Raw genomic sequence first — 27444 nt, 5'->3', positions numbered from 1 at the left:
ATGTGGTGTTCCAAGATAAGGCAAGCACTTACTAATTCGAGTCCAGAAGCAGGAAATGTGATACATCCATTTCCTTTCAGGCAAACAACACAGTTCCGTGGCAGCACAAAAGCTTTGCTTCTAGTGCAAAAATCTCAAAATTCAGAAAACTATTGCTCCTCTGTGGACGTACCATTCTGTATTCGCTATTTGGATGTTATGGATAGGAACAGTACTTTTACTCCACTCACATGGCCACCAAAGTTTTGGGGTAAGGATATTGATTTTATATTCCTCATGTAGATGCAGATATTTGTTGTGGATTGCCTTAAAATATACCTGTATATACTTTCAAGCTCAATCTTGGATGCAAAGAGTAATGAATAGGTTTTGTATTTCCTGCAGTGATAAGACTGTTTTCCAAATGTTTCTTTGACAAAGTTTTATCATTTTTTAAATGAATGAAGACAACAGAAGCTGCCAGGGCAAAATTGATTGTTTGTAAAAGTTCATTACTGCAGTCAGTTGAAAAGGTGTCCACCGACTTCAGTCAATAGTCAGACCAGGCAGACATTCTCAACTGCTTAATGGATGTACCTACAGAGCAGACATGATCTGTTTCATCTCTTGATGAAAATGGGATAGCAAAGGCTAAATCTGTTTCAACATTTGGCATAAAGTCTTCTTCCTCCAGAATAAAAAGTTATTTGTAAATTTTTGTGCTGCCTTATGGTGAGATTTTCCTTTTTTTCCCCTCAATCTGTATTTTGTTTATTATCTATTATGGCTATTTTCTTTCACCCAAATCTGGGAATAGTTCATAAACTGAAATGTACAGTGTGAGGTGAAAGTATATGTTATAATGAAATTCATTCAGGATAATTAGATTGATTTGATCTTAAAGGATTCCGAGCAATTGCTGTGGAAAATCTTTCCCTCCAAAGATTCCTTCTGTTGCTTGCTACATTTAATCTTAACATTTATTAGCAATTAGCTTAGAATTAACTACATATCTGCTTTTCTCTATTATATTATTGCTATTGAGCAATGATCCCTCCAGGAATCTGACCACTATTTAAAACTAAAAATTAATATGCATCAGCTAAATACAACTTCAGTTGCACAGAAGTGCCACTGGAAAAGAGTGAAAAAAACCCCCATATCAGTGGATGGAAAGAAGTCCCTTTTCTTTCTTGTTATGAGGAACAAGAATCTGTTGAATGCCATCTAGGCTTCCTGCAGTCACACATATATTTTCCTACTGAGAGACCACGAAAGAATCACTTAATTTTTGTGTATTGGGCTAAAGAGTAGAGTGATACTCTTAGAGTAGAGTACTGAGATTTATCAGTACTCTAAGAGTATCTAAATAGTAGAGTACTGATATTTATCTTTGATAAACACTTTGATTAACTGTGGAAAAATTAGAGTTATTACTGTTTCCGAGTCTTTTGTCTGGAGGTTGTCTGCTGGACTCTGAAGAACAACAATCATTTTTTTACAGTGAAGATGGATGTAATTCTAAAATGGCTGTTTCAGAATAAAAACTTGCTGCATTTGACAACACAGAGCAGGACACATCATGTCAGACTTATTGCTGAAAGGGCCAGCACCTCCTTTCATCCTCTTTGCTCACCTGGCTGGTCTGACACTGTACCCAGCCCTGACCACATCCCATCTGCTTAAGCTCTGACGGCAGATGAACCTCAGAAACTGGAGTTTTTGTGAAGAGCTTTCATGGTTCTTGAAAGGGAAGATGCCTCTCAGATTTTTCTTACTTTTCTGCTAGATTTTAGAGGAGCGAATATAATTTTCTCTTTATTTCCTGTAGGTACATCATGTATGGTAGACTAGGAAGGGTGACTTTATAGTATATGTTCGAAGATGATGACTGACATAAGCTCACCGTATGGAAACATCACTTAAAACAATAGAAGTGTGTTTCCTGATATCCTGGAAATACATGACTTGAGTTAAAAAAAAAACCAACCAAACAAACCTACACATAATAGATATAGATAAAATTTAGTTCTTTATTAAATAAGAATGCAGTGCTTTGAACTGATTTTTTAGGACATGGCTTAAAGACTGTTTTCTAAGCCACCCACCATGCAGTACAGTGAATGTTACTATATTACCATGATACATTTCTTCTCCCTGCATGTGTGACTTCTCAGCATCTTCCATGGACTCAGCCAAAGTGTAAACTTCAGCATAGGCACAAATGTTTGCTGAGAGGGACTAAGTTTGTGAGGAGAAAATCAGTGCGGTAAAAACAGTCAAAGCAACTGTTCATAATGATATTTAATCTCTTATGATTTTATAAATCATCTATTGTCTAACAACTGGTTTCCTATGCTTGAAAATATACAGGCATCCTGTTTTCTATAGCTGTCCAGTTTCCAGTGATAACTTCACACAATAGCTTCTTAAAAGTGACTCTAAGAATTTTAGAACAATTAACAAACTAAGCTGTCCACTGCTTACTTATGTGTGAGCACAAATAAATAATTTTACAGTTGCTCCAGGCCAGTGCAAGCATGCCTTAAGCAAGCTGTGTTGAGAAAAAATAAGATATAAACACCTCAGTATAAGTCATTCTGTGTGAGTTGTCTAAGTAGTCTAAATCCTTTTTCTCGTGCAAAGATCTTTAAAAATTATAATATTTTTAAAAAATCAGTACAAGCTGATTTTGCAAGCTCTCTTTACAATCAGTGGCAGACTGGAGAGTTAATAACTGTAATGCTTAGCTGTAGACCTTGCAGGAATTCTTCTTTGAATTCAGATGCCACCATCATCAATCTGCAGTAGTTTTGGAATGCTAAATTATGCAGTGGAGGAAAACAAAGGACGCAAAAAACATGTTTTGCTGGCCTAAAATCACTTCTGCTAGGAAAAGAAAAATATTAAACTGTTCTTCTGTTTTAATGAGTTTATGATAGAATTCCTGGCCCTGTCAGCAAATGCCCTCTGTGTAATGTGTCGTAAGCAAAAAATTTAGATCCTGACTCTCACTTGGCTACAACTTTTTCCTACTACAGATGTTTTGCAAAGTCTTTGTAGATATCCATGTCTGTTTCAGATAAGTTGTCTGAGCTTCTGCCAGGATGCAGGAGCTCATTTCTATCAGGTGCCAGCTTCTGTGAAGCTTTGTAGCTGCTGCCCACTTCCTTTGCAGTGGGAATCCATGGTATGGTACTTTGGAAGAGGTAAGCAGAGAAGCACTTAAAGGCAGTCCCTGCTGAACTTCAGCACTGCTGAAATCACATTGTAACTGTAGACAGAAAGTCTGGATTATATTTTTTATTACTAGTTTCAAAAGGAGGCTTAATAATAGCTGAGTGAGAAATTCAAGGTTTGATACTCATTCATCAACAAATAATCTCACTTTTTACTGTTTTAATATAGACTTTATTGAGTTCATTTTGATTTATAAGATAACAGTGGGAGCAAAGATGTTTCCACTTAAACCAGGAGTGCATTTCTTGTAATTCCTAAAAGCATTTTCAGTTGCACACAAGTAAATACAATAAATGTCTTCAAGGCAATCCTATTTCTTCAGCATAGATAGCAATATAATTTCAGATCAGGAAATTTAATTTAAATAGTACATTTGATCAATGTGACAGTAGCAGAGAGAAAAAGTGCAAGCAGATTTTAATCAACATTAAGTTAGATCCCTAGACTACCCTTCAGTCTAGTTTTACTCAAGTGGCTATTTAAAAATGCAACATTAACATTTAATAACTTTAAAACATTAAGGACATTTTTCTTTTCTTGAATCAGAATCCAGGGTATTATTTATTTGGTGTGTGGAAATAATGCCATACATCAGCTGGCTTCCAGCATTTTGAGATTGCAAACTGCTTGGCACACACTATAGGCAAAATTGCTTGGCCTCATAGGCTACAAATGCACCCATGTTTTAAAATATATCAAGTTTTGCCTTGTCCCTCCCTCAACCCACTGGTCTTCTCCTCATTAAAATGTGTCTGTTTGTTTGAAAGAAGTCAGACCATGTGCTCTGCTGACGAAACTGGCATTTGGGATGAGCATATTCTAATGCCTCATGCTGTGTTTATCATGTTACTGGTGTAGCAATAATGGTGGTTAAGGCTGTGCATCACTCCCTTTGTGCACTGGGGTAATACTTGGCAAGGGCAGCACTGGCACAATCAGTATCACAGCTGCTGGGTACTGCAAAGTCCAGCCTAGACAGCCATGGGACATGATTCCTCTTCTGGGATCCTTCATGAGTGGCATTCATGGCAGAGTTGAAACATAAGCAAGAGATCCAGCTCTGTTCCTGCAGGTAGGAAAAGCAGCATTTGTGGTGGCCTGTGTGGTGCAGCAGGTTAAACCTCTTGGCTGACACTTGGATGTCTGTGGGAGCCCATTTCCAGCAGAGCCACTGGCTGGTCTGCCCTCATTCTGTTTGCTCCTGTTCCCGTACTGTGCACACTTTCCACTCACACTTTAGCAGCGCCAAAAAGGCTCTGGGCCCTGCCCCAGCTGTCCTGCTGGAGATGTGCATGCACAAAGACCGCAGGCTGGAGCCAGCTGTGGAGCACCTGACAGCAGATGTGGCAGTGGGATCTTCTTACAGGCCACTACTGTTCCTATTTTGATGACAGAAAAAGACCAGAGTCTTTGAACCAGAGTCACCCAGAGGGCTTTTATCCTGGCATTGCATTTTATCCTGGCAGAGGACTTCAATAAGCTGACAATGCAACTCCCTTCCTGGCAGAAAGGAGGAAGTAAAGTTGTGACATAGAAACACTTGCAGATGATTTACACCACTGAAGATTTGTTCTTTGTAGAGAAAACCTTCAGGGTTGAACTGGAAAAAAGAGGGAGAAAAACACAACAAAATTAGAGCTTTGGATTCAGGTGCTCTATCAACCTCAAGGTTGTATTTCCTGAATTGTTATTATTCAATTCTCTTTTCTCCCTTTTTAAAATCACCCTAGTGCGTGCATTCATTCTTCCTGATATTTTAATTCATGGCAATGAGCCAAAATAGAGCAAGGTGATTGCAGACACTGCATTGCCTGAAGTTTTTCCTTACAGTTTATCTCTTTTGTTTTGTCAATTCTCTGTGATTTGGAAAAAAACCCAGTAATTTTAAAAGCGCAATATTTGGCACTATATCACACATCATAAGGAATTCAGAGCACAGGGAATAATTTTTTTCCCAGGAGATATAATCTCTTTCTGCAGAGTCTTTGGGTTAGATCACTGATGCCTACAAAAGTTTGGAAATGGGATGTGAAAAAATGAGCTTATTCCTTTTGAAATTATCATGCTGGAGTCAGAAGACTTCAGATTTTACAGGCTCCTGTGTTGGAAGCAGCCCCAATAGGAGAACAGAGACAGTGAGAGGCAAAATACTTTCTTTCAACCTCATCATACTGCCCTGTTGTAGTGTTTGAGGGAATAATTCCTTACAGTGCCTATCCAAAATAATAGGTTTCTCTAAAATAATAGGTACTCTTAGAAAGCAGAGACCTAAAGCAAGGATAGAGCCTTACAACTGGGGACAAAAAATGAAAATTGAATTCCAGTTATAATTGATACTGCCAATTTTTAATTTCTTTAACCTTATTGGGTTTTAGTATTTAGTTAAAATGTTATACAAAAACCAGTTATGATTACCCAATAAGAATAAAAATGAAAAGCAAGTCAAATTCATTAATATATGGTGAAAGGGAGGGAAAGGAGCAGAACGATCTAAGGAAATGCTATCAGAGGAAGGAATGAACCATATTGATCTGGTGAAGTCAGACATATCTGAAGGAATATGTCTGAGTTCTTTGGTCAGGAGCCTGTATTAAAACTTTTCCTGTGTCACAGCCAGCCATATATATATGTAAAATGCAGTCTGCACACTGAGTCTGTAGCTCCCCATCTGGCATACACTGACAATATCTGCAGCAACCATTTTCCTGCTCAGATTTCCCAGAGGGCTTTATCAAGTACTGTTTTAGCAAGTCTGCTTAACGCTTGAATCCCAGAGTTTGAATTCTGCCTCATCAGGGCTACTGATCCACAGCTCAGGACTTACTTGCAGCTTGGGATTTTAGCTCATGGTCTATGATATTAAGGGGCTCAAATCGTTGAGCAGACATTGAGCAGTGTCCATAATGATGGAGTTGATATGAGAGTTAATTGTGTGCAAACAAACCTTTCTTCTGACTCCTCACCTATCTTTTACACTCAAATAAGTAGCTCAGGCTTCCAGATTTACAATTATAAATTTCCTAGAGTCATAGTTCTTTATTGCTTGCCTAACCTTTCATCTTCTGACTAAAATTTTTCTCCTTTACTCATTCAAGATGAAGCCTTTAAAATGGCAAAAATTTTACACGACTCAAACTATGTTTCTGTACTCTTATGTCTTCTAATAACAAATAGCAGTTTATCTTGCATTTTTATTTCAAAGCCAAGTATATCTACTGATGGTAGAATAAGACCTTGTTTTGAAGGGTGTAAAATCCAAATGCCTTCCTCATTGTTTTATTCTAGTATCAGTCAGTGGCATGTGAATTTGGGCAACCCCATGGAGAAGTAGTCTAACATAAAACAGTAAATAATAATGAGGGATTTCCTAGTTTAGTCAGAAAGCTGTGAGAATTCACTACATGAAATGGCCAGGAAAACTGGCTGAAAAATACAGCCTTGTTTCTTAGCCCAGGAGATATTGGTCAGATGGACTAATTAGAGCAAAATTTCCTTAAAGTATGTGCAAAATGTGTGCATGGTGTGAGTGCATACTAGAAGGTATAGTGCAAGCAGAAGTAGGGAATGCCTATACACCTTTGTGTCAGTCTTGTGTGGACAGATCATGTCCTTGGGACTGCAGATTTCCAATTCTGTCAAATAAGACACTTGGAAGCATACCTGGCTTAGTGGATGTGTAGCTGTGTTGAGTAAAGGCAATGGTGACATAAAGCCTTCTCACACTTCTCCTATCAGAAATTTTTATCAACTTCAAAATGTATTCAGACTCCTGAGCCAGGTTTCTTAACATGGAGTAAAATACCTTTACTCTTCCCAAATTCATTGAGAAATTAAATTGTTGTATTTTCCTACAGGCAACTTGAACTTAGAACAAGCTGGACTCCCTTAAATATGTTTTTGGAAATAGGCATAACAGAAGACAGGGTTTTGGTTGGGTTTCTGGTAGAGAAGATAGATGGTATCAGGTAGAATGGATAGAATGTTTCAGGTCCCTATTTGAAAATCAGAGATAATTTCCCTGTGCTTCTTCATAAGAATGTTCTCAAGAGAAAAATGATGAGGTAAAATATGACACATGATCAGATAGAAAAACATCTCTGACTTTGCAAAGGTTTCCTGTAAACACTCTGATTATTTCAAGTAGATTTAGCTGAGAAGCAGATGTTCAACACAGATATAAAATATGATGCACTTAAACAATACTATGAAAGACAGTGAGATCTTTATTTTAATGTTTAATCTTTGAAATGTTTCCCTTCTTATTACCAGCTTTAAATCTAGAGTATCCACATGTTCTCCTTCCTGCTCCTCAGTGAAATGCTACATGATGCCACAGCTTTATAGCTAAGTTCCAGATTGCTTCACCAAGTATTTACCTTAAATGAGTAACCTTGTTCATATAGATGAAGAACTATGGCAATGTCCCTGCACACTGAATTTGCAGAAATCAGGGCTATGAAAATCCCATACATCTCAGCAGAGTTTTTAGAATAGGGGCCAGTTTTGCTTTTGTTGCAAATGGCACACACTGGGACGTCAGACAGACCCTGAGAACACAGGTCAACACCAGTAAAATTCAGCTTCACCTTTATAAGAACTAAGACAGCCTTTTTTTCCCCCCCTCTTGGAAAGGGCTGTAGGATTGTGCATCCTCACAGGCCCAGCAGCATCAGAGTAACTTTTGCTGCATGGCTTCCAGAGCTACAGATATTTCAGTTGCTTTCTTTTCCACTTCAGATGAGACACTGATCTTCATGACAATCCTCTGATAGAGATATAGAAAATATCACATAAATAAATCACATATCAAGTGATCAAGTAGTCTGAAGTTGATTTAAGTATGCCACATAATTTGAACAGAAAACATGGTTGCCAGAAAACCTCTAGGGCAAGTGAAACCCACCACCTTTCCTCTGCTTCAATCTGTTAAGATCTCTACAAGGAAGACTTTATTGTCCTATCTATCAGGTCAGTTTCACCAGAAGATCTTCCCCTTTCCACTTCCCCTGGGCTGACTTGGGATGGGTCACAAGGCAGCAGCAGAGCAGCCTGGGCCAGGGACTCAAAGAGGACACAGCAGTCATATAAATAGTGGTGATTCTGAGAGCAGTGGCAACAAGGGTGTGGAAGATAAAAGGCAGCATGTGATGGTGAGGCGTTAGCAATGGCAGCAACTGCATTTGAACATCAGCTCTGCAGTGCCAGCATGACAGAAATGAATCTTATTCTTTTGTAACACTCAAGGTCCCTAGCTCCTCATCTGAAGTCCTCCAGAAATATTTTCATATAAAAAAAGAAATAAATCCATGATCATTATGTAATTAAAAATGTAGGCATTGCTCATCTTCCCCTTCTCAGCTTCAAGATATCCCATGTTCCTGTTATCCTCAGCTATGTTTGGGAAGAGCTGATCTGTATGCAACTTTTCACTAAGACTTCTCCTGTACATGGCAGTACTGTTTGTTGGAGTGGCCTTGCTTTTTGCTTCAGAAGTCATATACTGTCTTCTGAAGGGCAAGAATCATCAAACTATCCCAAATTTATTATCATTATGTGTATTTTTCTATCAGGTAAAAGATTTGATGAACACATGAAAGTTTTGGCTTCTATTACTGAAGTGAAGGGGACCATAACAATAGTCAGGTATTGAGAAAGTCTGACTGAGAGAGGCTTAGACTGAAAAAGTTAATATGTAAATGCATTCCAAGATCTTATGTGCAAGCCTGTCAGAGAGATAAAAGTAGATACTAATGAGGAACTTATTTTTTTCTTTGTCCTTATTCTGGCAAGCCCAAAGAAAAGAATATTATTACTGTAGTTGGATGAAAGCAACAAACTATGTCACAAAGAGAAGAAACCTGTCTTATTCTTGCATTCTGTCTATTTGGAGCACGATTTCTTCCTGGTATATAAATTATTCTTTTAAAGTGAGTCTGTCATCCTCAGGCTGTGTTTTGTGGCATCCCATTACTGCTTTTCTGCTTTACCCACCCCACTATGCAGCCGTTGATTTATCAAATGCTTTGCCATCTTTAGCAGGAAGGACACAAACCTGAGGTAGTACAAAGAAAAGGAAAAGGTTTTTCAGAGTATTATTTAAATGATAATCAAGCACACAGCATGCACACATTTTAGCAATTACACCTACATTATTGACTGATTATATGGTGCTCCTTGTTGTTACACGAGCTGCCAGAAGCATCATTCTTTACCCACCAAATGCAGAAATCTGGTCTGTAGGAAACAAAGTCTATTTCTTCTTTCAAGCACTACACCAGGGAATGTTTTGGAATGTGAAAGTGTCACAAACCAAAGCAACTTAGGGCTCTGTGCTCTCCCCAGGACAAATGCCCTGAGGCTGCATGGTCACCTGCTAGAGCCTGAGAGTGTTCATACTCACAACTGCTGGTCAGCACACTGCGGGTGCCATGGTCCTGCCTCAGTTCTTCTTGCAGAACTTATTGAAGGAAAATGCTCTGTATTTATACGCAATTTCCCATTTTACCATTGTAATTCATTTTAAACAGGAGTAAAATGAGTTTATAATATTTGTTAAAATCTTTATGAGCCTTATGACTGGTTGTGTGTGGTACCACCTCCCTTATACAGAAGATTAATCTGAAGCATGAAGGGGGAATGAAATGTCCAAAATCAATAAAACAGAAGCACAAGGCAAAATTTGGGCTCAAGACTGAATCTTTTTCTTACTAAAATTATTTTCATTCAATAGCCATATCCTTTTGTCTGGAAAAAAAAAAAAGAAAATTTTGAACTAGTCAGAAAAGACTATCAACATTTATCAACAATTTCATTTTCCCCTGCTTCACAAGGAGGAAGTTTCACTTATACAAAAAATCTACTTATTCTGATTTTGAAAGGTATTGTTCTTATTGTACCGAAGTTTGCACCAAGCAATCTGAAATTATTTTTCTAACACAATTTATTCCCTTCTACTTGAAGAGGCAGGAAATACAATAATTTGATTTTCACATATTGAAGAGGAGACAATCGTATTTTAAGATTTATCTGTTAAATAACCACAACCAAATTCCATCAACGATACAAATATATAGAGCATTGTTATGAAATAACATCTGGGAAATTTTCAGCAAAATAAATGGGGGAGAGGAAAAAAAATAGTTGGTTTAATATAACATATAAACTTCTTTGGGATCTGACAAATGCTTGCTGAAGGAAAGAGCCATGGCAGTTTCTATTTCTCACCAGAGGACTCTGCCTTGCTTCTCCAGCACCTTATTTGCAGAAGAAAATTAATTCCCTGTTTTGGACATTTGCTTTCACAATCCAGCATCCTAACACACACTTATGACCTGTTTCACCATTTGAGTGACATCTGTTAATTTTAAACTTTTTGCTTTTAAAAATTATGTTACATCAATACCACCTCTCTGTTATCTAGGGAAGGGAAGGTCAATCAACCCAGCAAACACGTGGCTTCTGTGGGAAGTGCATAAGTTATGCAGGCACAATATAAACACAGAAGGAAGCTATTGATGACTCTGTTAATTGGAAAGTGTAGGAATCTGAGGGAAGCAGGACCTGGGCCAGCCTGGTAAAAATACAGCATCTCAGACACTACTGTCTCATGTGAGACAAGCACAACATCCCACTTCATACTGAGTCTCCAGCCTGGATCAATTGTCCTGGGGCAGGAAGAGTTGACTAATACTCCTGATCAGTGATCCATTCATTTAGAAATTATGTCAGCATTTCTTAGCCTGTGGTTGCACAGACTTTTTATGACTGCTGCCTAATTGGATCCCCTAGCCCAAACTGATATAGATGTTCATAGAAATATTTGGTGCACTCTCCCAAACAGACTGATGTTCACCCAGAAAGTACTGGGACAAAGAAAGGTCAGGTTTTGAACCTCAGGTATGTAACTGAAGAGTACAGTACTATCACATATAAACATACTTCTGTGTTCTCAAAATGCTCACTATTACACCTGTTTCCAGAGGAAGACATGAATCAGGAGATTTTTTTTTTTTATTTCTGGTTGTAGGTCAGGTAATACTGTAGTGAAAAAAAAATACAGATCCCTATTCATAGTCCTTGAATACTTGTTTATTGAATACTTTAGAAAAGTATTCAGCAAAGTTCACAAACAGCTCTTCCTTCCATTCGTTGACTTTGTACATCTTTTTAAATTTTCACCTGAAGAAGGTCCTTGTTTTAGCAATTTCAAAAAATAATGAGATTGTAAATAGAGCAGTAAGCAGTATTTTCAATAATGTCTATTTCTGAACAAGTAATGCAGAAGTCAGCTGTCAGCAGAACACACTGTGGAAGTATTTCGAAAGCACTATGTTATGAGTGAGAGAGGATTCTTTTGGAGAAACTTCACAATTTTGAGCCTCAGTAGATTTTCTTCAGCTTCTGCCAAGACACCATGCTACATGTTTCATTAATTTTATATATGTTAATCATAAAATCATAGAATGATTTGAATTGGTAGAATCATAGAATGGTTTGGATTGGAAGGGAATTTCAAGATCATCTAATTCCAATTTGTCTGCCATAGGAAGGGTTACCTTCCAATACTTTGCTAAATACATTATGTGCATTCAAAATGGAGAGTAAGAGGTGTGGAACTGTAAAGGGGAGATTGCTCCTCTCCTGGGAAACAGGGAAACAGATGAGCAGGTTGTAGGGGGAGAGGGAGAGAGATTGCAGTGCCAAAAGCAAGGAGCAGAAACAAGGTCTTGCCTCTCAGGTGACAGAAAGGGACTCTTGAGCTCAGAGGGACATGAGCAGAGCTTTCAGCACCATTGCCAGCACGGCCTTGGGAGCCACCGTGTATAGGATGCACTGGGAAGGCTGAAACGTCGCCCTTCTTTTCTAGTGTAGCTAGTGTCTCCAGGCACTCAGAGTGTGCCTTCTCACTCTGAATCTTTTGAAATATTCTTCTCTATATTCTTCTAAGGCTTGGGCTTCCAGTGTACTTCCTGGCTTTTGTGGGTTCTTAAAGTAATAACAGGCTCCACCTGAAGCTGTGTGTGGATCGGGCACTGACTAAAGAATTACTATGGTGGGACTGAGGATATTTTCTATATATTCCTCACATTCTTCCCAATAACCCCTTCAAATCCTTGTGCTATGTTCTACATCTGTTTTTTTTAAATCTAGGCTACATATTTCAATATTTCATCCTTAATTTTAAGAGCTTTAGAAAATTCTGAATAATTTTAAGGTTCATTTATGAGATATTTATTCTCAGGTGTAAACTATTTTAATCAATTAAGTAATAAGTCTAATGTCATACTGTGCTGTGTCAGATTGTGATTTAGTGTTTGATTTAGGTTTATGCAGAGGCCATACAGCTTAGCTGTGCTTTTGTGAGGCGGGTAAGAATGTCTGGCCAGAGGATTGCTCGCTGCATATGCGGAAATGATCAAACTCTATTACTGCTTTTGTAATGCATTAGGAATCACAATGAAACCAAATGGTAGCAAAGTATGCCTGAAGGAATCTTTGCTTTGTTTTACATATTTGTGCCAAAGGCATTAAATTAAACATGCTGACATCTCTATCTTAGATGCTTCCTTCTGATTTTTGCAATTACTCTTTATTTGTCATTCCAGTAAAAATCTACTGCCAGTAATATCAAGGGAACATCATTAATTCTGAGTTGGTTTGTGGGATATTGAGATGGCATATTCCACTCCTCTGGCTTTTTATCACAATGAATTATATTAGTAATCAAAGCAAATGTACTCTGGTCCATGAAGATCATTCTGGACATCACTGTGGATGTCAAGAAATATGAATTTAAGAATAGACTTAGCCTTATGCTCCTCCATGATCACAGATATTTGCATCAAGGTACAAAACTGTGCAAGCTTTACATCTTTAAACTTCTGAACACTTTTGCTGTGCCTTGGTTTACTTCACTTTCAAAGCCTCTGCAAAATCTAGTCCTAAGTGTTTATGGTGATGCAATTCAGAACTTTTCTGGTTTTTGAGGTACTAAGAACATCTCTGTAATCTTCCATTGGAATGTTTTTCGATAGTTTTCTTCTGGCTTCCTGTTTTACCGGAATGAAGGCGATTTCTGTATAGTTTCGATTTCCAGCATCAGTTTCCAGCAGAGGGCAATCTTGTTCCTGGATAGTTCCTCAATTGTGAAGTTAACCTTCTGATGAACAACCAGCCCCTCTACATTTCAAAGGGAGCATTAATACAAAAGCACGGACTACCTTTTTTTTTTTTTTTAACTTGTCATTTAATTAATAATTTTTCTCATGCTTCTGGAGCCCGTTTGCTTACCTGATCAATGAAAATCTTAGAAACTTCACAGTTATGTCAGTGTGGACCTTGAGCTGTCATTTATTCTACCTTCTGTTTTCAAGACAGGATTAACAGGATTGACTGATGTTGCTTTTTAAAATCTTTACTGGGGGTGGATGCACTGCATGCCTGGATTATCTATGCTAGTTCTTACCTGTTCTCATAGTTAGAAACAGATTTTTAATTTCCTTTGCTTTATTTTAAACTCAGCACTTCTTATTTTATCTGCTGTGGGCATAAAAAAGCCTGTTATTAAGTGAAGTGGGAGAATTACTCTGTTTCTGTAGAAAATAATCTTGCAGTAGCACAGGCTGAATAAAACATCCCTTTAGTAAGTGTATCTGAATGCAGAGCTCTGGTATTTCTGGCAGCAACTCTATCTCACTTATTAGTTCTTATGCCTGCACAGTCTGCTTTTCTTTCAGCTAATTTTCCTCTACAGATTCTGTTTTTTGGGCATCTCAACCACCTGAACCAATTTGTGCTGCAGCCTGTCCCTCAGTCATCTTACAAGAGTCATGTGTGAAGTTTTCTGAAGTTTTGCCATGACTAAGATCACAGCTGGCTGATATTACGCAGCAACTGATTCATCCACCCAACTGAATCATGGGCTGCCTACAAATGATTAATGAGAGGCTGTTTTGGTAACACAATTAGTGGCAATTGGGAAGATAGCAATATAAACACTTGTCAGATATAAAGAAATTGCTTTTTCGAGCTCAGCATGACAACAGTAGCACAGGAGCTGGCTACTGATACTAGCCCCAGCTTTAAAATGATTTCTTTGAGCTGGTAGAACCAGCATAAAAGATGAAGTGTTGCTAATCGCTTCAAGCCTTCTGCAGTGCGAAGAAGTGGTGGCTCTTTGGGCCCCAGGTGTACTTCATTTCCAAACTCACTGCCTGGGATGCATGAGGATGAGTAGCCTGTCCAGATTAGAGATGTACATTTGCTATTGTTGAGGAATCCATTCAGTGCAGGTAGCTCTGGGTGCAGCTGCAGGCTGTGTTCAGGGGGGCAGGAGGCTGAGCCCAAGGCAGGAGCCCATGACCTGCTGATCCTTTGCCATAAAAAGGGCCACAGGATTGGACTTGGACTCTTGGAGACAGTAGGAGCCAAGCCCCCCAGATTTCCCCACCCTTAGACTATGAGGGCATAAAAGCCTAGAGGTTCCTTTGTTCTGGGTCCCTTCTTGGAGGCTAAAGCTGTTACTTTGTTATTTAGTTATTGCAGCATGATTAAATGATTTTTAGGATCTAGAGTTCTGAGACTCTGTTGCGGGACACCAGGGGTTGAGCTGGTAAGGAGAGCTGGCCTGACTGTGTGGGTCAGGGGGTGTAGCTGTGAAAGGGCTTCTGTCCCAGCTCTGGTGGTGTGAGTGTGACTGCCAGAGTGGCTCCTGGCTGCTCAGACAAGGAGCTGACCTTAGCACTGGAGCTGTTAGGAAGTTGCTGTGAGTTTGTTCAAGCTCTGATGAACCCTGGCTGCTCCACTCTGGTTTTGCACAGAAGAGACTGTGCTATGATGGTCTGCTTATGACAGCTGAACCTCGCTTGAAACCTGAGACTCCTCAAAAATAGTGTCTGAACCATTGATACTATCAGGTTAACAGCTTTGTAATATGTGGAATGCAATTCATGCTTTAGTACACTAGCTGGTGCTCTATACTAAGCTGAGCAATGGATGAGTGAGGGATGAATTCCCCTCCTGGTTTGCATGTGTTTTATACCTGCTTTTGCCACCGAGCTTTCATTTTGGGAAAAGATCATCTCGGTAAAAAAAAAGGCTGAGCTGATTTTTTCATGTTTGAAATCAAACCCCCTTCTAGTTACCAAGACTTTTCAGCTTTGGGGCAAGGCAAGCTGAAGTTGTTGGTGCAAATGTGTGTGCATGTAGGGAGAGGAATGCTTACCAACTTAAACAAGTTTTGAGGAACTGGCATATGACATCGCATAAAGGAGAGAGAGCTAGCAAAAAGAGTCTTTTCCATTTCTCTTTCCCTTGCATTCAGTACTTTCTCCTGTCTTCCTCCACCCTACCCTGGTTCATGCTCTGAGATGCTCTCACTGGGGGCGCTGCTTACATGATTTTGAAAGGTACTACTCTCTCACTATGGCCAGCTGTAAAGTTTTCCAAAGTATATATTTGTCAGCATGGGGGAAGGAAGATCCTGTGCCCATCTTAATTTTACACCTTGGGGAACTTACCATAAGGGTATAGGAAATATACAGCTCCCAAGGATTTCCTGAGGTCAAGGAACAAACTCCTATTGCAGCTCATTGCAGCCAGAGCTGAGGGCAAGAGAGAGATTCCATGGGAAAATGAATCCCCAACACAAATGTGTTTTGAATTCAAAGGGATGGCTGATGTGAAAATGGAACTCACAGAATTAAAAAGTTGTCCTGATATGTCTGCAAGAATCCTGCAAGCCTACATGATAGAAGTAGGATACTCTATCACAAAAATCAAATCTATTTGATGAAGATTTTGAGTATTTCAGAGACTGAAATAGGGATTGTATTGCTATTTTTTGGTGAGGTAAACCCAAAGGGAGGAAGAAGAGAACACAGTACACTTCTGACAAGACTTACTGATTGGTATGAGCTACCTTTGGTTGACTCTGCTTCAGATGTCCAGGCCAGATGGGAAAAAAATTTTCAGGGCCCAGTACTAGGAAAAACATTTTATCAGCCAGTCTGTCATCACGTGTTACTAATGTGATGTCTAAATTGTGTCTAAATTTCTCCAGTATGGATTCTGTCAGGAGATAAGCACTTGCCAGAAGTTATTGATTTGATAGGATATATGCCATTCCTTAATATATATAGTTGATGGAAAGTTATGAAATTTTTAAAGAAAGCTTCAATGACCAAGAAAAAGTTTTTCACAGCAGATGCAATAATCCCCTGCACAAACCTGTAGTACTGCATTTCCATAACACTGCATGCAGAAACTAGAGATGAGGAAACAGAGAGACTTCAGAAGAAATTGCCTGATCTGGATAGATGTTGGGCTGACAAATGTGCTGACTTGATGTTCAGATCTGGGGGTAACATTAAGAAGTTATGGGTGTTACTGTGGGTTCTGAAATACCAACCTTTTTTGTATGGTCATTTGGAAGTCCCACAGATAGAAAAGTGGCTAAGATATCCAATTGCTTTTTTACCTTAGCCCTTCATTTCTGACTTTGTACCTCAAAGTCTGTCCTGCATTGTTGCTAAAAGCCTTTGTTCTTCACCTCAGCTGGTGTTACAGGTGAGAGTGGAGAATTGACTGAGGTGAGCTATCAAATCTTTTCCGTTGTGGCACAATGAGCTGCAGCCTGAAAACATCCAGATCAAAAACATATTTGGGGGACTGGGCCCTGGGTAGTTGTTGTTATTGGCAGCATCCCTAACTTATCCCCAGATCTTTCATTTTACTGTTTTCCTTAAAAGCAGAGGACAGAATGACAGGCACAGCTCTCAGGAAACCGTGAGTTATTGCAATGGCCCCTTGGGAGACACTTTGTATCAGTGTCATCCTGACTCCCCTGAAGGCTAGCTCTGCTCTGGCGCTGCCCAGATTAAGGAAGAGAAAAACAATTTGGTGAAGGCCAGCTGTTCCACTCAAAATCCCAGGTGCAGCAAGTCCCACTCTGCCTTTGATCTTTTTCTCTGTTTGATAATATTTTCTTCAATGTACCTCAGGGCTGTTATTGTTGGACATTCTAAAGAGGAAATCAATGGGCATAGATTTACAATTCTACAATATAAGGTTTTAGAATGGAATTACATTTCTGTGAAATTCATCTTCTGCAGGGAGTAAGCAAAGAATGAGTTTTGCCCAATAGTGACCCACAGTTCCAACTGAATTCAGTGAGATTTTGGGATGAGAAAAAATGAAATGTCTGTAACCAATGGGTCTAGTGATATTTCTGTAATAAGAACCAAGGGTGTTAAATGTAGGTACAAAGGGAAAAGAGAGCATATGGAGTCCTGGCAACTGAAATAGTCAGTGTAAACCCAGCTGTGCTTCATCAGGGAATAATTTGACCCTCGATTTTTCCATCATAAATGGAGATAGAGAAATAAAAGGACTAAACAAGTTAAAGAAAATGACGCCATCATCCAAAGGGATAATTGTCTGTGCTGTACCTCCAGCACAGGGGAACAGCACGTGGGAAGGACTGAAGAGCTGCACTCAATACTTTTGTCAATTCCCCTATCTGCTTTTAACAGTGTGAAATTCTGGTTAGATTGTGCAGGTGGTACAAATCATGACTCAAGAGATACAGGAACAATGTATGCAACCCCAGAGCCAGGTACACTTGTGCTGCTTGCTGTGTTTCTGCTTACACTGGTGGCTGCTGAACCCCATGGAGATCCCCTTTGCCAGCTGAGAGCCCAAAGAGTTGCCGGGACATCCAGTGGCAACACAGAGCCCTGTGCCTGGGGAATTCCTTGGCAGCTTCAAATATAACCCAAGTAGCATTTGAGTTGAAGTGCAGAAGAAATGAGCACAAGAAAGGATTATTTCTTGCTCTGCTTTCCCATAGCCATGCAGGGACAGCAGTAGTGCGTGGGAAGTGCTGTCTTCAGGACTCCCCCTGGGGTTTATTCAACTGGAGGTCACCCAGTCCTGGCTCTCCCTTCCCACCTTTGGGAGTATGAGTAGGATCTTGCAGTAACATAATGTATTCAATCTATTAAAATGGCATAATAAGCTATTCCTGACCAAAAGGGGCACACTAAGTCCTGCTGTGTCTCTAAAGATGTTTTATAAAGGGAAGAATCATACTGAGCTTGTAAGAAGAAGGCTGCTGATGAGTGATCTGATCTGAAGCCAAGAGTTGTAGAGCAGGGTGCTGCCTGTGGGCTCTTGCAGAAAGCTGACAGGGCAGTCACCCTTTGTCTTTAGTGTGTCCAGGCAAAAGTTTTTGAGTTGTAGAAGTTAGAGCTTAAAGAAAATTTGTCTTTTAGGGTCAAGACTGATCTGTCTTGGAATGAAAGGACACCAAAGTGCTCCTGAGAGGGAGCAGTCCCCTGCAACAATATCCAATGCATTATCCTTGCCAGTCTTCATTCTGAAAGGATAATGTTATAGGCCTACCTGAAAGCAGAGGTTACAGGCCAGGAACAGTAGGATTGTGAGCCTTCCAAGTATGAATCACAGCACGAGCAATTGTTCCCTGAAGGGAGAAGAGTAAGAAGGTAGATAAGGAAGATAATAATGACTGCTTCCTAAAGTGCAATTAACCAATAAACATGTACATTTCTTGTACTGGAAGCAAAGATAATGTTTCTTTCCCCTTTCCTGAAGTGTCTTGTCCTAAGCTAAGAGTTGACTTAAAAAAATCTGTTCCAGGGTGCCAGTACTGAGGTGCCTCTGTCTGCAAGTCAGTCCTGCCTGGCACCTCTCCTCCCTCTTCACGGTGTGCTGGCTGCTCTCCATAGCCATCACTCAGGCTGCTCACTCTCCTTGCATCCTCAGCGCCTGCTTTGGCCAAGTCCCACAACTCAGATGCACTGTCATTATTATAGTTCTTGGGAATGACTGTTTGTACAGCACCATAAATTCAGGGGAAACTCTTTAGTGGCTGCTAGAAAATTCTGAGCCTAGTCTCAGCTCACATTTTCTGGCCTCTAATGTGTGCATCCCAGTCCTGGAGTTAATACCTTCTGTCTGGCACAGTGTTATTGGGCCTGCTGTTCAGTATGCTCTAGGAGTTACTCACCTTCCTCTATCTAATGAACACATTTTGCTTTCTCACAAAAATGCTTCACAAATATGAGAGAACAGTACAGACAGAACAAACATGTTTCAAGGTGTCCCATGGATATTTTTTTGCTTATCCCCTCTTTGCTCCACCAGTTGTCAACATAGTGTTCCTTCTTGTTTTAGATCCAAACCCTTCTTGAATTTTGAGAGGATCTATAAAGGTTTTGCATTTATTTCAGTCTTATCCAGGATTACAAGTATATCTCTGGACTTTTTACAACAGCAATAATGCTGGTGCTCAGTTGCAAACCAAGTGAAGTTTTCTGAAGTAACTGTCCTCTTCTTAGAAATATACAAAGAAAAAGCACATCTCTCCATCCTGTGAGACTGTGTGCAAAACAATCCTAGGCATCAGTTTTGTTTTTCTGTTTGCTTTTTTTCAGATCTTGTAGGCCTTGAAAACATTTCTAAAAGAGCTAGAAATTTACTTTTCTTAATGGCAGATTAATCCATCTTTAAATTGGTCATTTGGGATAGGAAATATTAAAGAGACTTAGTATTACAAATGGCTATCTCTGGCCAAAATTATTTAGGATGTAGTCATTTACATTAATTACTGTGAGAATTTAAACTATCTGTTGCTCAGCAGTAAAAGGCTAGGAAGTGTTCTCATGTCGTAACAAATACAGAGCTTACTCCACTAAGAGCATGGCAGAGGGTACATCGCTGTCTTAATAGGTGGGTTTGCAAACACGTACACACAGAACATAAAGGTCTATAACAGAAGGACCAGTCTGCATAAATTCTCACCTCCTATTGCCCAGAGAAGGAAATACTTGGCAGTTTTATAACACTTGGAGCTGATGAGTGGCTGATTCTGGGAAAGGCTGAAGACTTTCCTTGCCTTGGTAAAGAAACTGATATTAAATATATGTTATTTTCTGGGTGTTGTTGAATTATGCAAATTAAACAAACAACCAAAAAAAGAAAAAAAACAACACCAAAACAACCCCAAACCCCACCAAAACACTGAAACCACCAAAACAACCCCCAAAACCCCACAAAACACCAAAATACTGTGCAGTAAGAGCACCCTCAACTGTTGTGTATGTGTTGTGAAGTTCATGTGTTACTAAGACCTAAGGGCCATTTCATCTTTTAAGGAGGTTGGCGTTTTAAATTAATTCTCTTGCAGGAATATGGTTCAGAGTTACTTCATTAACTTTGAGATAAATTTTTGCTGTATTTCAGAGCAGATAACAATAGCCTTCACAGTGTCCATGGTGATTGGACTGGTGATTGGAGGGATCATCTGGGCATTTTTCACCTGCCTGTCCCGCCGCAGAGCCAGTGCCCACATCTCCCAGGGGAGCCCCTCATCCTTCAGCCGTCGGTCCAGACCCTCCTCCCATGGCCACACTGCCGGCAGGACTGGATTTTACCGCAACAGCAGCTGTGAACGTCGGAGCAACCTCAGCCTGGCCAGCCTGACCTTCCAGCGGCAAGCCTCCTTGGAGCAGGCCAACTCCTTCCCCAGGAAGTCCAGCTTCCGTGCATCCACCTTCCACCCTTTCCTGCAGTGTCCTCCCCTGCCCGTGGAGACGAACAGTCAGCTGATCACCCTCACTCCCACAAACACCACCACAACCCTCGCGGCAAGCACCACCAACAGCTTGAGTCGACCTGAATTCCACTGGTCTAACAACAACCTCCGCATCTGCCACTCCACGCAAACCCCGCCTCCCGCCTATGAAACCATCATAAAAGCTTTCCCAGAATCCTGAGCTTCGTCCTCGCTGCAAACACGCATGTGCATCTTAGGAGTAACCTCAATTATCTCAACAATTTTCTGTGCATGATGAAGATCTCCGAGAAGTCTCTGTCTGCAGCTGCAGAGGGGACATACTTGGCCAAGAGGCATTGAGAAGTGATTTCATGGAGCCCAACATCCCTCTGTTTGAGAGATCACTTGTCTGTGCACTGCTGGCTTTTATTTACTGCTCTGATGTATGCTTGCATATTTATAGTGTTGTATCTTTAATTGCAGCCATTGTCTCTTCATTTTAGAGGGAAAAATGCTGCCGCATAAAAACGAAATAATTTCTTGAAGAAACATGATACTAGAGATTACTGATATACACAGCACATCAATGCAAATGTCACAGTTCCTTTTTTTGTTTTAAGAAGTTTTGATTTCACATGTTTTTGTTACATTTTCAGAGAGTACCTCCTGTTACACACTTTCTTGCCATAATCCCAGAAGACCTTCAGTTTGAGGGACCTTAGATGCAGACCTCATAGAGGATGCAGTCCTGGCTGCTGTAGACATCCTGTTCTGTTGATTGCAAAGATCTGCTCTGAAAAGACTCCATATTGGGGATGCTTGTTTCAAATTCCCCACAGTGCGGGAAAAAGAAATTGTGAAGTATATATAGCTTCATGAACAAAGTTTTGAACAACATACTAAATGCATGATAACAATTATAAAGGCTTTTCTGTCAGCAGCCAGCAGAACAGGTAGTCATGTTTTAATACCCGCTGAGGCTGTATGGGCAGAGCTCCTCGTGTTTCGTTTTTCTAGCTCTGGCTATCCAGATAAGCAGTATGAATGACAACTATTTTTTAATTAAGTTTCATGATTTCCTATGGGATTAGTCATTTCCTTATTTCAAATGTTTTTTCTCAAATTGTACCAACGTTTAATTCTTTCTTTTATTCACTGAAATCTTGTCTTTCAGTAAAACAAGATTTTAGACATCTGTGGCTGAATACAGGGTTTGTATAATGAATTGGGATATGAAGATAAAGATGAAGTATTTAGTTGAGGCTTACATGAATTCTTGACTTTTATATGTGTGTCATGTCAAGCTAACCCCTGGCTTAGTGGAGACTAATTGCAGTGATATGACAAATGTTCAGGATTTGGAAATAACAGACAAATGGGACCCAAATTAAGTCATATGGTATCAGTTTCCTGTTAAATTTTTCATGTTCAAATTAAGGGTAAAGAATTTCCACAAGTAGAGGAGCTGTCCACTCGCCACATTGCAAATATGCTTGCTGTTTCTGAAAGGCTTGGGCAATACCAGCCTCAGGACTCCTGATTCTGAGGGGGCTTCTGCAGGGAGAACAAGTTCTTGTCTCTCTTCTGGGAGAGACAAAGATTCAGCAGCTTTTGTGAATGGGCAAAACGCTTAGCATCTCCCAGATTTTCCAGGCTTTTGGAGACTGGCAGCATGCATCCCTTTGCTGAGGTCAGCATCCCTTGGGATACTCTAGCAGTGATCTCTGATCCACAGTATTCCAGCCCAAGATCCACCCATTCACAAATAATGCTAAAAACATTGAGCTTACAAGCAATATTTACTGTAAACAACAAGTATTCCTTATTGTAAAGGCAAATTATTTTGCATACTATTTACTGTCTGGATTTCATTGCTTTATTTTTAGTGTGCAGCACATCTGGAGAGATGTATGTCATTGCTAGAAGAACAACCATTTACAGAGTTTACACAATGTTTCACTGTGGACACTATGGTTCTAGCACACCCAGAATTTGCTGATAAGATTGTAACACTGCATTTGGCTGATCACAGGTTACAGACTCAAAATAGCAGTCCTCTGAAGAAAGAAAGAAAGAAAGTTATGCTTTTTCATTCATTAATAATTTTTTTACATTTTGAATTTTTCTGAGTCTGTGAATTTCTTTGCATGCAAAAAAATGTTCAAAGTATCCTTCCTATAGAATAGGTGATGCAGCCTATTCTAACCTGCCTACAAAAAGTAGAATTCAAGAAGGCTCCCTTTGTTTAGTGGGTTTTATGGACTGTGGAAGGGACAACTTACCCCACCAGCTCTGTACCCAGCGTGCACCCAGCTGGCCAAAACTGCTTGCTCCTTGAGAGTGAAATCATTTTAGATGAGTAAATTTTTACTTCTGGATTGTAAGTGCACGTTACATTACAGTAGAACTTTCCACAGCACAATTATTACACAATTATTACTTGTATTATACTGTATTTAGTAAACATTGTAAAGAGGGAAGCTTAAATGCACTGTACTTTTTTTTCCTTCTGAAATCTACACTGGATATTGAAACATTTCTTATGTGCCCTGAATTAGGGAGACTAAAAAACCACATGTTTGGTGCATAGCCAATATGACTGTCAGAAGCCTAAAACTTGTTTTCACATCTGAAAGAAATGTTTTGCAAGCATTTAGGAAGCTTCAGAATGTGGAATAAAGTTAGATCCTATAATCTCAAGCTCATGTTTTTGCTTAATGATGAATACGGTGATTTGCATAAAAGATCCTTTAAAGGGAAGAGTATTATCTTTAATTATGCAAGCTGATACAGTTAGAAATGTGAATGAGGACTCTCTCCTTCCTTTGCTTCTGTGGGGAAACATCCCAAAACTGAAGATGTTATTTGAAGTCAGGGTCAGAATTTGCCCTATGAGGACAGCTTCAAAGGATTACAAGTGAGAAGGTCTCTCACAAATAACAGTGCTTACAGGTTTTAAATCCACTGCTTTTTAAGTACTTCGGCTTCAATTCACACTGTGTTCGAGCAAATGCTTGCTTTAAGCAAAAGGGCAATCACTATAAGGTTCATGCTTAAATGGACTCATGCACATTTTATTGCATTAGGACCAAAGCACACTGCACAGGACCAACCTCCAAATTAGCACTTGGATTCAGGAATCATTGTGTGTTTGATAAGCAAAAAATATTATATTTGCTTGATGAAATAATCTTTTATTTCAATTTAAAATACTAGAAAGAGGAGCTGAATTAAAACAGCATGTTATGGCAGATTTCAAGATTTCAGAGCATTCACAAGCATGAATTGAACTTGACAATTATTTTGCGTGTAATACAAATAAAATGGTGCTACCAGAATCACACAGGGACTGATAGGCATAACTTTGATCAACATCCAAATATCCCGACACCTTGTTCTGAGTAAGCAGAACTACTTCTCTTCACGAAGAGAAATGCTATCCTGTTATTTTCCATATCCACAAAAAGTCACTCCAATTATGAGTTCATACAGAAGGCAGGACTTGACAGCTCTTTGTCAGAGAATATTTATGTTCTACCTTATTTACAAAAGTAGCTCATGCTATATTCCTTGACCTTGCATCACTGAAGAGCTGCTGACCACCTCTTTGGACAGCTGCTGATGACCATACTGTAACACACTGAACATGCAGTATTCTTGCCAAATCACATTTTAAAGGTCACTTGTAATTTATCATGAAGCTTTTGAGTCATCTCAAAATCCATTTTTAAGTATAAACTGAAAACTATGCTCACTGGAAATGTCCTCTCAGAGGTGAAATGACACATGCCAGATCCCTGACCTATAAGCATTTGATAAAATTAGGTGATATCTATGATGCAGTACAGCTTCTGGAACAAAAAAAAAGAGAAAGAACACACTAATTGGAAATTTACCTCTGCCAAGTCCAGAGCAGACTAAAGAAGAAGGCATTGATATAACTTCAAAATACTGGGATCAATATTTTAGAAACTACACTTACAAAGTCTTAAAACTCAAGGAAAATATCTGTACCTTTTTGTATTCATTTGGGTCTCTTAATAAAAGTGAGTTTTTAAAGGGATTAAGTATTTGGAGTTCCTGTATGATTTAGTTTGGATATTTAGCTTTCTGATTGCCAAAAAGGATGAAAAGATCCAAATCTCTTTTTCAATCTAATATTATTATTGGCTACAACTGTCTCAGTATTTTTCAACCAGCTGGTCTAGAGTGTTCTGAGAAAACTACTGCAGCACTCAATAGGTGAACCGCTGCTGGCAGCAGCTCTTTTGGAAGCACACAAAGCATCAGTCTCACACTGTAGCAGCAGCAACACCAGTGACGCCACTACAGATCTCTGGCCTCGCTGCCAGGTGGAGTCTGTGCCTTATTCCATGCTTTTGCCCTCAAACAGTTTGCAGGTTAAGGAAACAACTCTGGAGGAGTCTGGTTTGTGAGTCTTGTTTCCGCTTTTGACTTCTGTGAAGGCTTTTGGCTTCCATCAGGTTTCTGACGACGCCGGTGCATGACTGTGGCAACGCCTGAAGGGCATGGGCTGGATTGAGGAGCTATTTCAGTGAACATGTTTCCTGTCTGCATTCCCGGAGACATTCTGCATCAAAGACATATTTTCATCTATTTAGCAGCAGAATCAAGTGATTGTGTGCCGAGGGCTGTGAAGGAGCAGTCGCCCTATTTTAGAGCAAGGAGTTCTTTTAAACAAGAGTAGCTGAATCGTGAAAGGGATTACGCAGAGTGATGGGACTGAGATATCAGGAAATTGGATTTGCTGATTTAGGACATAACTGTCTGATGTGCCTATGACTAGGAGCAGTATGGAAAGGCACTGGAATGCAAAATTATTCCTGTCTAATTCATGTGGGATCTGCATCCATATCAATCCACTTTATTTTATAGCAGTATGTTCATGTGTATGAAGGAAGGAAGGATGATGCTGCTCTCTTGTTCCAACTTAAGAAGAGCACAAACCACATCTGGCAGTGATATGCATTTCTTTGACATGTATGGAGAAGTTGCTGATGATTAATTGCACATTGAAATGGGATGAATCTCCTAGACTGATCAGTCTAGTGCTTGAGTACATGGAGAGGCAAGCAGGAGTCCCTGTGCCCTGTTATTGTACTGTATATCCTGGCGATCTTCTAAAGTTGTTGGGTTTCTTTAATAAGAGGGAAGAATTCACTTTAAACCGTTTCTAGACAGACTGTAGATTTTCTTTTCTCCTTTAGTGCTTCTCCATTTAGTTCCAGAGTATCTATCTGTGGATAGGTATGATGATAAAAATACACAGATCTTCACTCTATCCCATTCTTTTGTTGTTCTGCCAGAACTTTCTTATATAGAAAATCACTTTGAGGAATTGATTGGTTTGTGTGTGGTAAGCTCTCTAGCACTAGTATGCCAGCATCAAAGCACTGATCTTTTTTTCTTTTTTTCCCCCCTAATCCCTTGGGCAAATGTCATGGAAAGATACAGACACCTTTTTGTCAGTACTGAGTGGCAGACAACATTTAGAAAAATTTTGAATTGCCTTGCAAAATTCTCATAACTCCACAATGCACTAGGTCAGGGTGAAGATATTTTTGGATCATTTTGGGTAATATAAAACTTACTTCTATAAAAATTTCTGCATGCACAAGAACACATTTTTGGGTACTTGTATATACACTAAATTAAATCTTTCAAAGCTTCTAAATGCTTCTAGGCATTGAATCACTTCTGACAAGGAAACTGAACATTAAATACATTTCCACATCATGTAATCATGTTTGAAATGTATTAGTTTAAAAAAATTAAACTGTCTCTGAGACACCAAAGTTAAGCATTTTCAAATTTTTATCTCTTTCACCAATACATGAAACCTGCTCTAGGGCAGAGATATTCCCAATAAAACCAAAAATATATAGGAGAGAAATAAGAACACTGTGAAAGCTCAGTGTAGATTGACAGGATTCAACTAATCCAAAAGCACTGCAGAATGGCAGATTTACCATGACTTCACAAAATAAGGGAAGTGTGAGTGTGTTTGATGTCCTGACAGTGTTCCTGAAAGATGCCTGAAATGATCATTCCCTGATCCAAAACAAAGCATATGCATCTACATGCCTTCTGACAGACATTTTATAGGTACTGAAGGCTAGATGTCATCACATACATTTGAGTGCATTTTCTCAGTTCACAGAGGTATAAGTAGCTGTTCCTCCTTCATTCAAAGCACCTGTAAGACATTAAATGGCAAGGTGATTTAAAAGCTGCTTTCAGTGCTGGGCATTACAAAGATTTAAAAATAAACCAGGAATGTTTCAGACAGTCTTGTTGGGCTTATACTCAAAATCTGAGTCACTAGCAATCAAAAAGTTTCAAGGCTGTTTATTTAACAGTACAACAAAACAGTTGTGCTGGTTTTGGCTGGGACAGGAGCATGGGGATATTTTTTGGATTTGTTCTGAACACAGGGTTAATAAAACAGAGATACTTTTGTTACTGCTGACCAGGGCTTACTGCAGAGCCAAGGCCTTTTCTGCCTTTCCTACTGCCACATGGCAAGGGAAGTTGGGGGTGAACAGGAGGTTGGGAGGGGACACATCAGGGACAGGTGACCCAAAATGACCACAGGTATATTCCAGACCACATTATGCCTTCCTCAGAAT

The 27444-nt window shown here is 39.5% G+C and overlaps 1 protein-coding gene across 1 annotated transcript; it reads left to right on the top strand.

Moving 5' to 3' along the window:
- MYCT1 (MYC target 1) lies at positions 1–24857 on the top strand. The gene is made up of 2 exons (XM_059467998.1): positions 1–250; positions 20482–24857. Exons 1-2 carry the CDS (start codon positions 1–3, stop codon positions 21012–21014), a joined length of 783 nt encoding a protein of 260 aa, XP_059323981.1. The 3' UTR covers positions 21015–24857.
- The last annotated feature ends 2587 nt before the right edge of the window (positions 24858–27444 follow it).

The sequence above is a fragment of the Ammospiza nelsoni genome, chromosome 3, assembly GCF_027579445.1.
Source record: "Ammospiza nelsoni isolate bAmmNel1 chromosome 3, bAmmNel1.pri, whole genome shotgun sequence".
Classification (NCBI taxonomy): domain Eukaryota; kingdom Metazoa; phylum Chordata; class Aves; order Passeriformes; family Passerellidae; genus Ammospiza; species Ammospiza nelsoni.
The sequence above is the reverse complement of the archived record's forward strand: the minus strand, read 5'-3'. Positions and strand labels throughout refer to the sequence as shown.